Raw genomic sequence first — 12802 nt, 5'->3', positions numbered from 1 at the left:
TCTCACTTCCTCGACGCCCCAACCCATTGACCACCCCCTCGGAATCCCCTACCTTTTTCTTAGACTTATTCTCCTTCCTCAGACGCATAAATATCCTCCATTTGATATAACTGTCCTACCTCCTTAACTCGTCTCCCTTCTACCAATTTTTTTTGACATCAGTCATGTCAAAGGAGGTTAGTTTTGTTTAATGTTGTTTACAAACAGAGGGTTTCATAAGAACTTAGTCAGAATGAAGGCAATTGCCAAGCATACTTGAACTGATTTGTTTACCCCATTCCTTTAAATATTTGAAAGGTTTCTATTTTTATTACTATTACTATTATTAATTATATTATTATAATATATTATCAGAAGTGTATTAATAAGGATGATAATAGTAATGGAAATATTATTTTCTCCAAAAGAAGGGGCAAACAGATAGCTTCAGGTGGGCCTAGTAATTGACTCTCTGGTGACTAAAGTGCTTGTGAAACCATCTGTGTGAATGACATTAATAAAACAAAATCATAGTATAGTATAAATTAGCTGGAGCCAATGGGTTGCTATTTATTTCATTTATTTACTGAAAATTTTCTGCCGTGCCAACATCTGAAGTCATTAGTGGTGTATTTGAATATAACAATAGGGTGGGGCTGTGGGGTGGAGCCCCCAGGTAAAAAGTTTTTTGATTAACAAAAATGTTTGTGAACATTTGTGGATTTCCAGAATGGTCAATGATCAAAACAAACACGTGTGCCAGACATCACAGATCACACAGCATTATGACAAAGTATTGTGGCAAAAAGGGTGAAAATGAGTTGATGACTAAAATATGTAGACAGATGAAGGGATGGAGATGAGAGGGAAAAGGAAAGGAGGAGGAGAACAGACTCTGCAAAACAAGTTGAGGGAGGATAAATAAAACAATCTTTATAAATCAATGTCTCTTATTTTTCCGTCTTCTAATTCTCCATCTCCCCAAATACCCAAAACCAATATCTTGGTGGGTTTCAGCAACATGACCCATTGCCAAGCTATACAATAAGTGGGACTGCTTTCACTCCATCTCCTAGTAACTCTATGAAGCATATATAAATGTGAAAAAGGAAACCGTCGCAGACACAGTTTTGCATGACAACACACGCCTGCATGACGACACACGACACGTACAAACAGACAGCTGTCTACTGCGTATTTCACCATCCCCACCGACATGCCCAGGCAAGAGGAATTGTGACATTCTATGGGGAGGGTCAGCATCACCAAACATGACAGACGTAGGAGCTTCTATACCATTTGCCATAATGGGGTTAGACTTTTTTTTTTTTTTTTTAAAGCCAAAGCAACAAGTGTTAGAGAGAGGTATAGAAACCCATTATTCATGTAGATTTACAACACGGCAATAAGAATAGCTGTGAAGTTTAGCTAAAACATTAGAATTCCTCTGAATGAATGTGCACCAAGTTAGAATACAATAAAGAAGGAAAAAATAAATTAACTAAAACATATAGAGCTGTGATGCCATGACAGGAACACTCCAGGTTGCACTGTGCATCCGCAAGCATTATCAAGACACATAGACAGCATTGTTGCGCAATCACTTTAATGCGCTCCGGAGAGGTGCATAGGTACCTAGGCAGTGACAAGGGGGTTCCTTAGGAGTGCACTGGGGGAATGCGAGACAGGATTTGAGAGTGACAGAAGGCAGTGCGTCAGGTATAGGACATTGTACAGGTTGAAGGTCACATCTCTGATTAAGGTAGTCGTGGAGTGGGTGTTGGTCTACAGTCACACACACAGTTTAAGGGAACTGAACTGATCTATAACAGGGTGTGACTGCGGTTATAGAGATTCAGTCTCTGGTGTACTGGTGTTTTCGGAAGTTAAAGGTATGGTAAGGATTCTTGATATCATTACACATGGGGTCGTGGATATTACTATGTCATTCTAGTGGTATTTTGGGTACTGTATGGGTAAAGGGTAGTGCCGTTTATAAGCTTAAAATCACAATTGGTAATCAAAAGCTCTAAGCTATGTTAGTCCTAGCACAGAAAGAGTATTCAAAAATGTTTTTCCTTCCCCTTGAAACTCTCTTAAGCTAAACATTCCACAAGGAAAAAACTGATCTTCTATCTGGAGTTCAAGGACTGTAATGATGTTAGGTTGGTAAAATTTCGCATCTTCCTCTGTTACACAAAGGACAATTTTTTTCCATGGTACAAATAAATGTTGCAAATAACATTAACTTTTGAATATCAAATAATGCACTATCCAGTATCTACCTCCCCACAGTAAGTGGTTTGACTTCCTCTACATGTAATATAAACCAAGTCTTTAGACTGATTTTAATACACTGAGACCATAACAAAAATTCTATACATTTTTGACCAAAAACTACAGTCATTAAAAATATAAATATATATCAAATGTGTATTTACAAAATAAAGAGTATATTGCCAGACAATCGGTATAATGCACTTGTCGAAAGTTTTTACGTCAATGGATAGCACTTTCTCCACTAACACAGGGACACCAAAAGCTAAATATATATATATATATCTTTTCTTGAAGAACATAAAACAGAAACAAAAGAAATAGATCTGACACAACTAAGGACCTCAACAACAGTTCCCCATCTCTCTCTTTTTCTCTAACTCTCTACAAGTCTCACCATTGTCCAAAATTTTATGTCCAAAATTGATGTAAAAAGAAGAAGCAGAAGCGGAAGAAGAAAAGAAGAAGAAGAAGAAGGAAAAAATGAAACAGAAAGAGCTAAAGGAGGTACACGTCACATGAACAATAAGGACAGTGAAGGAAAACACCAGTTAGTATTGTGAGCAGATCAAGAGCCAGTGCACAGCTGGATCATGCCATAATCCCCGCTGATGTTCCAGTCGCTCGCAACTGCAGCTGTTCTCTCTGCCACCCCTGGGGCCAGGCCTACCACAGGCCCTCCCTTGGCTGTTCTAAGGACTAGGATCGGGGCTGGGGAGAAACCACGAAGGGCACGCTGGAAGCTTGAGTTCGTTGGCCAGTCCAGGTCCCCCGTGAGCTTGCGATAATTGAGATCCCCCTGAGAAGAAAGGAAGAGTCAGTATTCTTTTGTGCTCAAATATTTCATGTGTTGCAGGGACTCTAGCCACCTTCTCATGATGAAAGCTACCTGTGAAATATTCTTTACTGTGACTAATTAACTGATCCTATCAACACAATATCTCCCTTTTCCTAGTAATTTCTCAGTATTACTGAATTATGCACTGAATAATCTATACAATAAATACAATAATACTACTCTACAGAGATTATACTCAACTACACAGTTAACCCAATCACCCCGGATTTATGTTCTGTCCCTTGTAGGTTTTTGTGAATTTTGTTACATACAGATGGCTCCACATGTGCTCAGCCTCCAAGGAGTCTATCGTAGGCCCTACTGACTGATCTTGATTTCCCCATTCCTTGAATTGGCGGGAAAATGCGTTTTTCCTTTTAATACAATTGATATCAATACTGTTATTATTGTTATTGATGTTATGATTATTAAAGTATTATTGAAATCTTGTTAACATTTAAGACAATGAAATAATGCAAAAGATCCTTTCCAAAAGTCAAGGAAAAGGGTAAACAGGTGCGAAAGGTAGGACTAATAAGTGACCCCTTGATGACTAAGCACTTGTAGAGCCATCTATGTGTGAATACAATAAATAAACCTGTGTTACAGTGGGCATGGCATGTATTCTTGCCAAACGTGGCGATTGGGTTAAGTGAACGGCTAGAGTAAATACAGTAATAGGCAAATTGCTAACATCTTAACCCATTGTCACCAGGTAGACGTCCTGTCCACTGTAGTTTTGCCTTGTGAATTTTGTTTGCACACAGAGGCTTCCACAAGTGCTCAATCACCTAATTTCCCTTTTCCTCAAGTTTTCAGGAAGTGCCATTAATATCCATGTTGTTGTCATTCTTATTGACACTATGATTATTGTAATGGTATTAACAATAGCTACTAATAGCAATAAAAAAATAAGAAAAAATCTTTTCAAATATCATGGAAAAGGGTAACCCGGAGAGACAGGTACTAACTGACTCCTTGGTGAAAAATCTTTTGTGGAGCCATCTATGTGTAAACAAATTCAGTAAACTAAATTCAAAATGGACATGTATGACCAGTCGGGGGCCTTCTTGTACGCTCGAGGGAGGAAGGCAAGGAGGATCAGGAAGTGAAAGAGGGGGGGGAGAGAGGAATACATATATCATCAGAGAACAGAGAGAAACAAAAGGAGAATGAGTAATAAGGTACAGATATAATAGTGATCACTGTTATGATTGCATAAAAAGAATATCATTAATGCTAAGTCACAAGAAATGCTACTGAAAATCATAAACAATATATCAATCAAGCATGCATATTACCATTGAAAATGCATAGCTTAGAGTAAAATGCTTTCTTCGTTCACACATAGCGACTTTTATGTAGTTTAGTCTTATCAGTTGTTGCACTAAAAAAAAAAAAAAAAAAAAAAAGGGAATTCCATAGTTATTGACAGACTGGTAAATAGCCAGTGTGGGCAGTTATATAGCCCCCACCCCACCCTAAAACAGACATGTTATTAAATCTTTGAAAGGCTCTATATGGGATAATAAGCTTAATAACTTCACCCCTACAATCTGGATGATGTGACTGTCATGTCATAAAAAAAAATTGACATGACATAAATGTTTATCAAGGAAAAACTTGGTTCTGGGTTGGGGTGACACGAATTTACTGTTATAAGCATTTCAGCAGAGGACTGGGATGACAGGAAAGACTCGGCATGAGTGCACAAACCTCTTGGAGGGTGATTAGACTCGCTTGGCATTTAGGAAGGGAACTTTGCATAAACGAGTGTAGAATCTAATGTCCGTGAATCATGACTTGAGGAGCAATGATTCAAGGCAGGATGCTATTTCTATGCTCAGGATCCTATTCCTGGCCATTATATCACAGAAAATTGAAAATTACAAAAGACACAAATAACAAAATGTTACTTATTGTTATTATTCTTGCACAGAGTCATGGACTAACTAGAGAGATGATATAGAAGTCTGTGCAAGGAAAACAGTCTATTACCATCTGGAAAAAGCAGATCAAATGACAAATATGGACATTGGAAAATGGCAAAAGAGCTAAAAATGTTTATGCATAAAAAGAGAAAATAACATTGCAAAGGTGAGGCACAGAGTCTTATCACTGCACATAAATGTTCCTGGTCTGCAAGCTGTGGCTGATCAAGTAAGCCTAATGCCAGTATTTTGGGCCATCAGTGAAGCATACAGATCCAATAGGCTCCAATATTATTTTTTATGACATAATACTGACAATATTCTTTCTGTCTAATCATAATGATGATCACTATTTCATCTTTCAACTCATTATCCTTTCCCTTCCCTCTTCCTTCACCTGCTCCCTTATTCTGCTTCCTACATTCTCTCTGCCCCTTCCCTTTCCTCCTCCTCTTCCCCACTTCCTCTCTCCCCCCATCCACTGTACCTAATCCCACCCATTTCCTGTATGGCCCTTAAACATTAAGTCAAATGCCCTTCACCACAAGTCGCATTGTTTACGTCTCGAAAGTCTGATAGTTGAATGTTCATTCGTCTTTTCACGCTCACAATGGAAACTAATATCTGAATGGCATTACCAGTGTTGTTGGCATTCTGCATATAATTCCTCAACCATATATCCCTGTCTAACAACAAGATATTGCTATTTCCTTATAAGTGTTGCATATGTAAGAATTTCAATATGAATTTAGTCACTATACATTAATATGTATTTAGAATGATAAAACCTAGAGAGTATTAGCCCATCACAGGTTTTAACTGGCTGCCAAACAATGTTACCAGGGAAAATTTGGTGAAGAGCATTAGACGTGCATGGTTGGAAGTGCCGCTGCCTACACGTGCCGTTCCGCCATCAATGGCTTAAATTTCAAGAAAGAAGATACTTCATAAAGTCCTTTGATGAGAAGGACCACAGTATGTTATAAATAATAAAACACTAAAACTAACAACAGGCTTAATTTTTGCTTGTGGACAATCTTATTGCCTTTACAAGCATATGAAAGCTACAATGAAAAGAAAAGAAGATCTCAAAGATGAGAGAATTTTTATGGCAATTTTTTTTTTTTTTTTTTTTTTTTGTAAATAATTTATTGATGGGGGGGGGGGGGGGTTAAACCTTTCTTATGGTATCTAATTTCCTTTAGCAGGTCCTAATATCTTCACAGGCAGTATTCTATATACATAAATAATCAAAAACATTCTGACCTCAATTTTTCACTCCCTTGACCTAAAACTCTCATTCCCCCCCCCTTCCCACTGACCTCATACCTTAAATATAATTAAGGACGCTTTGCAGAGCTCTGAATAGAGCCGTGGATCGACATCATTCATGGAGGCAAAGTCGTGATGTTGCGTCCAGAACTTGTTCTCACTAATTTTCCACTGGCCAGAGGATAGGTAATTTGCCCACTTGTTGGCCATCTCGGCATTGGCATCTCCAAACTCTCTGCCACAGGAAAATAAGAAACAGAATAAACAAACGAGTTAAGAAAACCAGAAAAATATGGAGAATTACTGATTTTTTCTTTATTTATCTCAAAATTCATAAACAAGTAGGGGAAAAAAAAAATAAATAAATAAAAAATAAATAAAAAAATAAATTAAAGAACAATCAGAGTGCATCTCCTTTGCCTCCATACCTAAGTTTCTCGATTGTCCACAGTAGGTCCGAGTGCAAGGTGTCCGACACAAACCACGGCCGCGTCTTGGTGTGTATGGTGACGGACGTGGCCAGTGCCGACTCCATCAGGAACGTCAGGAAACACAGGTCACTCACCAGCTCAAACCCTGCATTGTCTAACACTAAAACTGGAGGGGAAGAAGTAGGCCATTAGTGACAATCTTTTTCAAGAAAGCCCTATTTAAAAATAAACTAATAAATAAAATAATCACAATAATAAAAAAAGTCACTGAAACAAACAAACAAACAAAAAAAAAAGGTCACACAAACACAATTCAATTGCTCAAATCAACTGACCTCAACACTAACTCATAACAACTATACTCTAATTAATTTGCATCAGCTGAAAATGCCTTCTCTACAGGCTACCAATAAACAATTATTCCAAAAAAAGGAGAGCAATAGACATTCACACAAGGAAAATAGCAGCAAATTCTGGGATGAATTTATGCATCACCAAAACAAAACTTATTCCAACAATCTGCTTCACTACTGTAATTATGTGCAGATTCAAGTATATATTAACCCAATGAACCCAGAATCCAGAACCCAATGAACCCAGAATCCAGAACCCAATGAACCCAGAATCCAGTACCCAATGAACCCAGAATCCAGAACCCAATGAACCCAGAATCCAGAACCCAATGAACCCAGAATCCAGAACCCAATGAACCCAGAATCCAGAACCCAATGAACCCAAAAATACATGCAGTGTCCACTGTAATTTTAGTCTATTGACTATGTTTCCCCAGAGTCGGCTCCACATGTGCCTAGTCAGCAAGGAGTCAATTATCAGGCCTCCCCATTTCCTCTGTTTACCCTTTCCGTTGATTTTCTGAAAGATTCTCTTTTATTTCTTATATTAATAATATCATAATAATAATATTTATATCCATTATAATAATAACAGTATTTCCATTCACAGCATCAGAAATAAAAAAAATTCCCGCATATCAAAGTATTAGGGAAATAAAGCGAGGTTGCTAGCATCTATTATGTAATTGACTCCTTGGTGGCTGAGCTTGTGGAGTAAACTGTGTGCAATAAAATTTAGCAAACATAAAACTGCAAAAAATGAGTTAACACTGCATGAATGCCATTCAGTAAAATCTCCAAGTAAGCAGATATATAGCAACATTTGAGTGGTACATCTGGCCCACACTGCAAACATACTCCATCTTTTCAGACTTAGAACTGCCATGATACACTCACCTAGGGACAGTTAACTAGGCAAATATATGTCCAGTATTCTTAATCACTATTATGACTAGCATTCTAACATCTCCAAAGTCCACTTTGCCATTTCGTCTGTGAATATTACCTAACAAAACCCTTACTAATGCACAATATAATTTAAAATTATACTCGAAGATTAACATTTGTATAACAACCTGAATGTGTAGTTACCACGATCCACAAAAGGATTTCAGGAAAAAAAAGAAAAAAGGAAAAAAAAGAAGAAAAACAGCAGTAGCAGAATAGCTGAATGCCCACCTAGATCTCTCTGGTCCTCAGGAAGTGACACTAAGAGCTGCCACAGCAAGTCAGCATTGTTGTCGAGGATCTGTGGCCGCAATTTGTCTAGTGAACTGAAGATGTCAGACTCTTGCGCTCTGTCCGCACCACCAGATATACTAAGGTCGCACCTGTTACCCCATAGACAGACCTTGCAGGAGAAATATCAATGTCAGTGACAGATGTTATTAACAATTTAGGACAAAGTATTTCACAAAAACATTAAATACTTAACCAAGGAAGCAGCCATTCCCTGTCCTTACAACTAATAAGGTGAATGTCCCAATAAGTTCAGAGTAAATGTATTTTTAGCAGTGGTTCTTACCCTAGGGGGTATGCCCTGCCAAGGGGGGTGTTAGTAATTTCCAAGTGGGGGAAGCCCTTGGGAAAGAGAAGGAATTTCTCTAATCATATTTGTTATTCTTTTAATGAGAGCATGGTCAAATAATGGAGAAGTTTAACAATAATGTGACTAATTCATACCCTATAAAAAGAGGGAATTTTATTCATAGATGCAAGGGGGTGTGGACAGGACAAATTCCTAAAAGGGGTGTAGTAGTCAACGGGTTAAGAACCACTGGTGTAGAGGGAGAGTGCCTAGAGATGGGAAAGCATAGGTTATCACATGAGTAGACCTGGGTAAGTCGGGTATGAGGGTACTGGTAGCAGTCGTGGTGGTTGTGAGTGTGTATTATTCTCAGATTCTACATATAAATTAGGGAATAAATGTGTACATCATCTTGTTTCTAGTAGAAATTTTATTCAACATTTTCATATTATTCTGTTTTGATTACTTTACACTTTTATTATAAAATTTACTCTTACTCCCCTTGGATGATGATAGATTTTGCCAAGTGATTTTTTTTCTAGGAAATGAGCACATGTTTACCTCCATCTCAAAGCATACTTATTATTCTTGAAAAAGTCATATGCTGGCTGCTTTTTGTAAATAAGACTTGATGAGAATAAATGAACCTATAATTATGGAGTTAATGATGAATTCATAAAATACAGACTATTACTCAGATTTCTGACTATGTGTATCTCTGGCAGAATATATACAAATTATAATAAAATATTTGTTAGACAAGAAGGATGACAGTCATCTTTATCTCATTGAACTTAAGCATCGAGCTGCACTTTCCGGCAAAGATTTTGGACAGAGCCCAGGCATCAAGGCTGTTTCATCACTTTGTGTGGCTTCAATCACATTCCTCAAGGCATACTAAAGAGTAATGAAAAGTTACACGTCGTTCATATTCAAGCAGAGATACAGCTTTCCAAAGTGATGTGATAACTCCTTTGCTCTTTCACATTTCTGTAAATAAGGCACCCAGAACTGCATAATGACTGAATTTACCAAACTGGTACGGTGCGATCTCACACACAGCCACTCAAGTGTAGCAATCCCATACCTTGGCCGAAACTGTGGTTGACACCCCGAGTGTAAAGGGTTCATGGCTACCTACATTTATATTTACATTTCTCAGCAACTGAAAGTCATTAATCAAATATCAACAAGTATCTACCACTAATAAGAGCCTTAGAAATGATATAAAACAGTTGTTACAAGACCTGTACTTCATTCCAGACATTCCAGAACTGGAAAGGCTATCAAAACATGTGCATCAACTGTACAGGGGATTATTTTCATGAAAAAAGGCTTATGAACTGTGTAATAAAGTTGTTGTTTTTATGTTCATTATTTCTCTACAATTTTTATTAACATGTTATCTATAACCCAATAAAAAAAAAATTCTCATATATACACAATACCTAAAAATAATAACAATTCTACTCTTTCTATAAACATTTTCTTTCTCGTCTTTCGTTTTCTATCTAGGGACAAGGCCCTTACCTCCAAAAGCTGAATGACATACTGCTTAAGTAACTGTTGCGTAAAATTACTGACGGAGTTGCACGCTGTCATGACTCGCTTACTCAGACAGTCCACAGCCCCTTTAGAGTCGACGAGAGCCTTCTGCTTCTGCACTAGGAATGGGTCGAATCCCCTCAGCGGATCACTGCCAAGGGGAGAGTCAGACTGGTGTAATTTATGTGGGCTGCGACCATAATTATGCATAATGGATACAATATTAATCAAGTGCCTTTCTCAATTCTAGTTGAGAACAATATAGAAGACTCTTTATTTCCCAGAATTACATATTCTAAACATCATATCTAACATATTACCATCACAAAGATGCACCTGAAAGAGTTATACAGACACTAGGAATATATATAACATGAATATCAAAAATGGGAAAATCAACTTTTTTCTTCTTTTTAAAATTTTTCACTTTAACCTTTAAAAGAACATGTCCTTTCCATATATCTATCTCAGCAAGGGTAAACAACCTCCATGGTAAACAATTCGTAAGCAATACCCACCACAAATAAAAGGCCTCGTGAATTCTGGCATACATGTAGCACTCTGCGTAGAGCCAGGGTGCAGTAAACCACTTGGGTTGCTCCTCGTTCTCAATGGTGAACTTCTCCAGCTCCCGGTTGTATTCATCAGAATCATCTGGCGAGAATGTTTAGGGGTTTTAACCATAGTAACCACAATCCAGCTTTTAAAAACACTATCTCATTGCAAGACATTCATGCATGGCATGTCTTCTAAAAACCTTTCCATGATTATTGTCACATACTTTAATTAATGAAACAAGGCACTAAGACTACAATGGGATAATGAGTCTGTAGGATCAATGGTTACCATCAACAGAAAAAACAAGTTAAAAATCCCAAATATATAAGGCCCTTGGGTGCACAGGGCTTCCTTCCTGCTAACCCAACCCATACCTGGTAATGATGTATGAAATCTTAAACTGTATTTCTTTAACCTCTTCTTTTTCAAAGGCAATGTGTCTAGTCTGTCTTAACTACACCAGTACTGTAGTCTTATGGTCAAGTTCTGCTGTCACTTGTTCCCACATGAGACTATACAATTCAATTTCCCAATTCTACACCTCAAGAGCATGTAACTCAGAAGACACCCCCAAGATAGCCTTTGTCAACTTGCAAACTAGTCTTCATCCAAAATCTTCACATAACAAGACACCCACAGCTAAATGAATATTATTCAGGATCATAAAAAGGGCATCTTGAATACCATGGGGAGATGCTGAGGGATCCGCCTGCAATATCCTGAAGGGCTTGTTGGTCTGCATTTCATTCTTGAGTTGTGAGAGTCTCCCAATAACCTCCTTGCATCCTTCCTGAGCTGCCTGGAAAGATATGGGGAAGTTAAAGCTGTGACTTCATACCACAGAGGGGATAAATTTCACTGCATTGATCAAAAACACTCTCCAAGCAGCCAACCAAACAAATTGCTAATGTATTTGTCACTTATCAGCTTTAATCTCATATCTTCTCTAAATGGTCTTACCTCTCCATACTGCTTTCCTATGGACACTTTCTCACGGCAGAGAAAATCAATGACTTTGGTGAGGATGACTGGCAGACGGTCCTTTATGGTCAGGTAGGCAAAGCTTCTGCAGAACAAGGTAAGAGATGTCGTTTATAGCTATGCCAAGGCGCTCTATGACACTACCCAGAAAATTAGAGGGATTGAAGCAAATTACAGCATGTCTCTTCACTCCCACAAAGGCAAGTATAGCAATGAGGCAAGAATGCTAGTCCAATACTATGATGCAACTTCAGTTCTATAACCATTCTCTACTCTTAGACTGGCTGTCCACTTGTGTTCCTGTCGGGGGTTTTGATGTACTTCTATCAAGGGTGGTAAAAAAAGGTTTAAACCATGTTATTCTTAGTCTAAAATAATGAATTTTTTTCTTTTCCTCTCCCTCTTCCTCTTTTTCTTCTTCCTTCATCCATCTCTCTGCATGAGTTTGTTGTGCAATAACAAAATGGGAAGAAGGAGAGGACTAAAGAGAAAGACAAAGACAAAGACAAAGACAAAGACAAAGAGATAGAGAGAGAGAGAGAGAGAGAGAGAGAGAGGAAGAGAGAGAGAGAGAGAGAGAGAGAGAGAGAGAGAGAGAGAGAGAGAGGAGAGAGAGAGAGAGAGAGAGAGAGCAGAGAGAGAGAGAGAGAGAGAGAGAGAGAGAGAGAGAGAGAGAGAGAGAGAGAGAGAGAGAGAGAAGAGAGAGAGAGAGAGGAAGAGAGAGAGAGAGAGAGAAGAGATAGAGAGAGAGGAGAGAGAGAGAGAGAGAGAAGGAGAGAGAGAGAGAGAAGAGGAGAGAGAGAGAGAGAGGAGAGAGAGAGAGAGAGAGAGAGGAAGAGAGAGAGAGAGAGAGAGAGAGAGAGAGAGAGAGAGAGAGAGAAAGACAGAAGAGAGAAGGAGAGAGAAGAGAGAGAAAAGAGAGAGAGAGAAGACAAGACGAGAGAGAGACGAGAGAGAGAAGAGAGAGACAGAAGAAGAAGAAGAGAGAGAGCAGAAGAGAGAAAGACAGGAGAGAGAGACAGAGAGAGAGAGACGAGAGAGAAGACAGACAGAGAGAGGAGAAGAGAAGAGAGAGAGAGAAGAGAGAGAGAGAGAGAAAGAGATAGAGA

The 12802-nt window shown here is 38.4% G+C and overlaps 1 protein-coding gene across 1 annotated transcript in view; it reads right to left on the bottom strand.

Annotated features, from left to right (window-relative positions):
- Window positions 1-911: 911 nt before the first annotated feature.
- The window catches only part of LOC119596380 (damage-control phosphatase ARMT1-like), a 16193-nt gene continuing 4302 nt past the window's right edge, over window positions 912-12802 (bottom strand). Inside the window, exons 2-9 of the mRNA XM_037945594.1 lie at window positions 11673-11778; window positions 11397-11511; window positions 10673-10808; window positions 10140-10305; window positions 8261-8432; window positions 6726-6894; window positions 6355-6532; window positions 912-3055 (exon numbers count right to left, since the gene is read on the bottom strand). Coding sequence (XP_037801522.1) covers window positions 2825-3055; window positions 6355-6532; window positions 6726-6894; window positions 8261-8432; window positions 10140-10305; window positions 10673-10808; window positions 11397-11511; window positions 11673-11778 — 1273 coding nt within the window. The 3' untranslated portion in view covers window positions 912-2824. The remainder of the gene's footprint in view (window positions 3056-6354; window positions 6533-6725; window positions 6895-8260; window positions 8433-10139; window positions 10306-10672; window positions 10809-11396; window positions 11512-11672; window positions 11779-12802) is intronic.

The sequence above is a fragment of the Penaeus monodon genome, chromosome 37, assembly GCF_015228065.2.
Source record: "Penaeus monodon isolate SGIC_2016 chromosome 37, NSTDA_Pmon_1, whole genome shotgun sequence".
Lineage (NCBI taxonomy): Eukaryota > Metazoa > Arthropoda > Malacostraca > Decapoda > Penaeidae > Penaeus > Penaeus monodon.
Note: the sequence above shows the minus strand (reverse complement) of the source record. Positions and strands in the feature narration are given on the sequence as shown.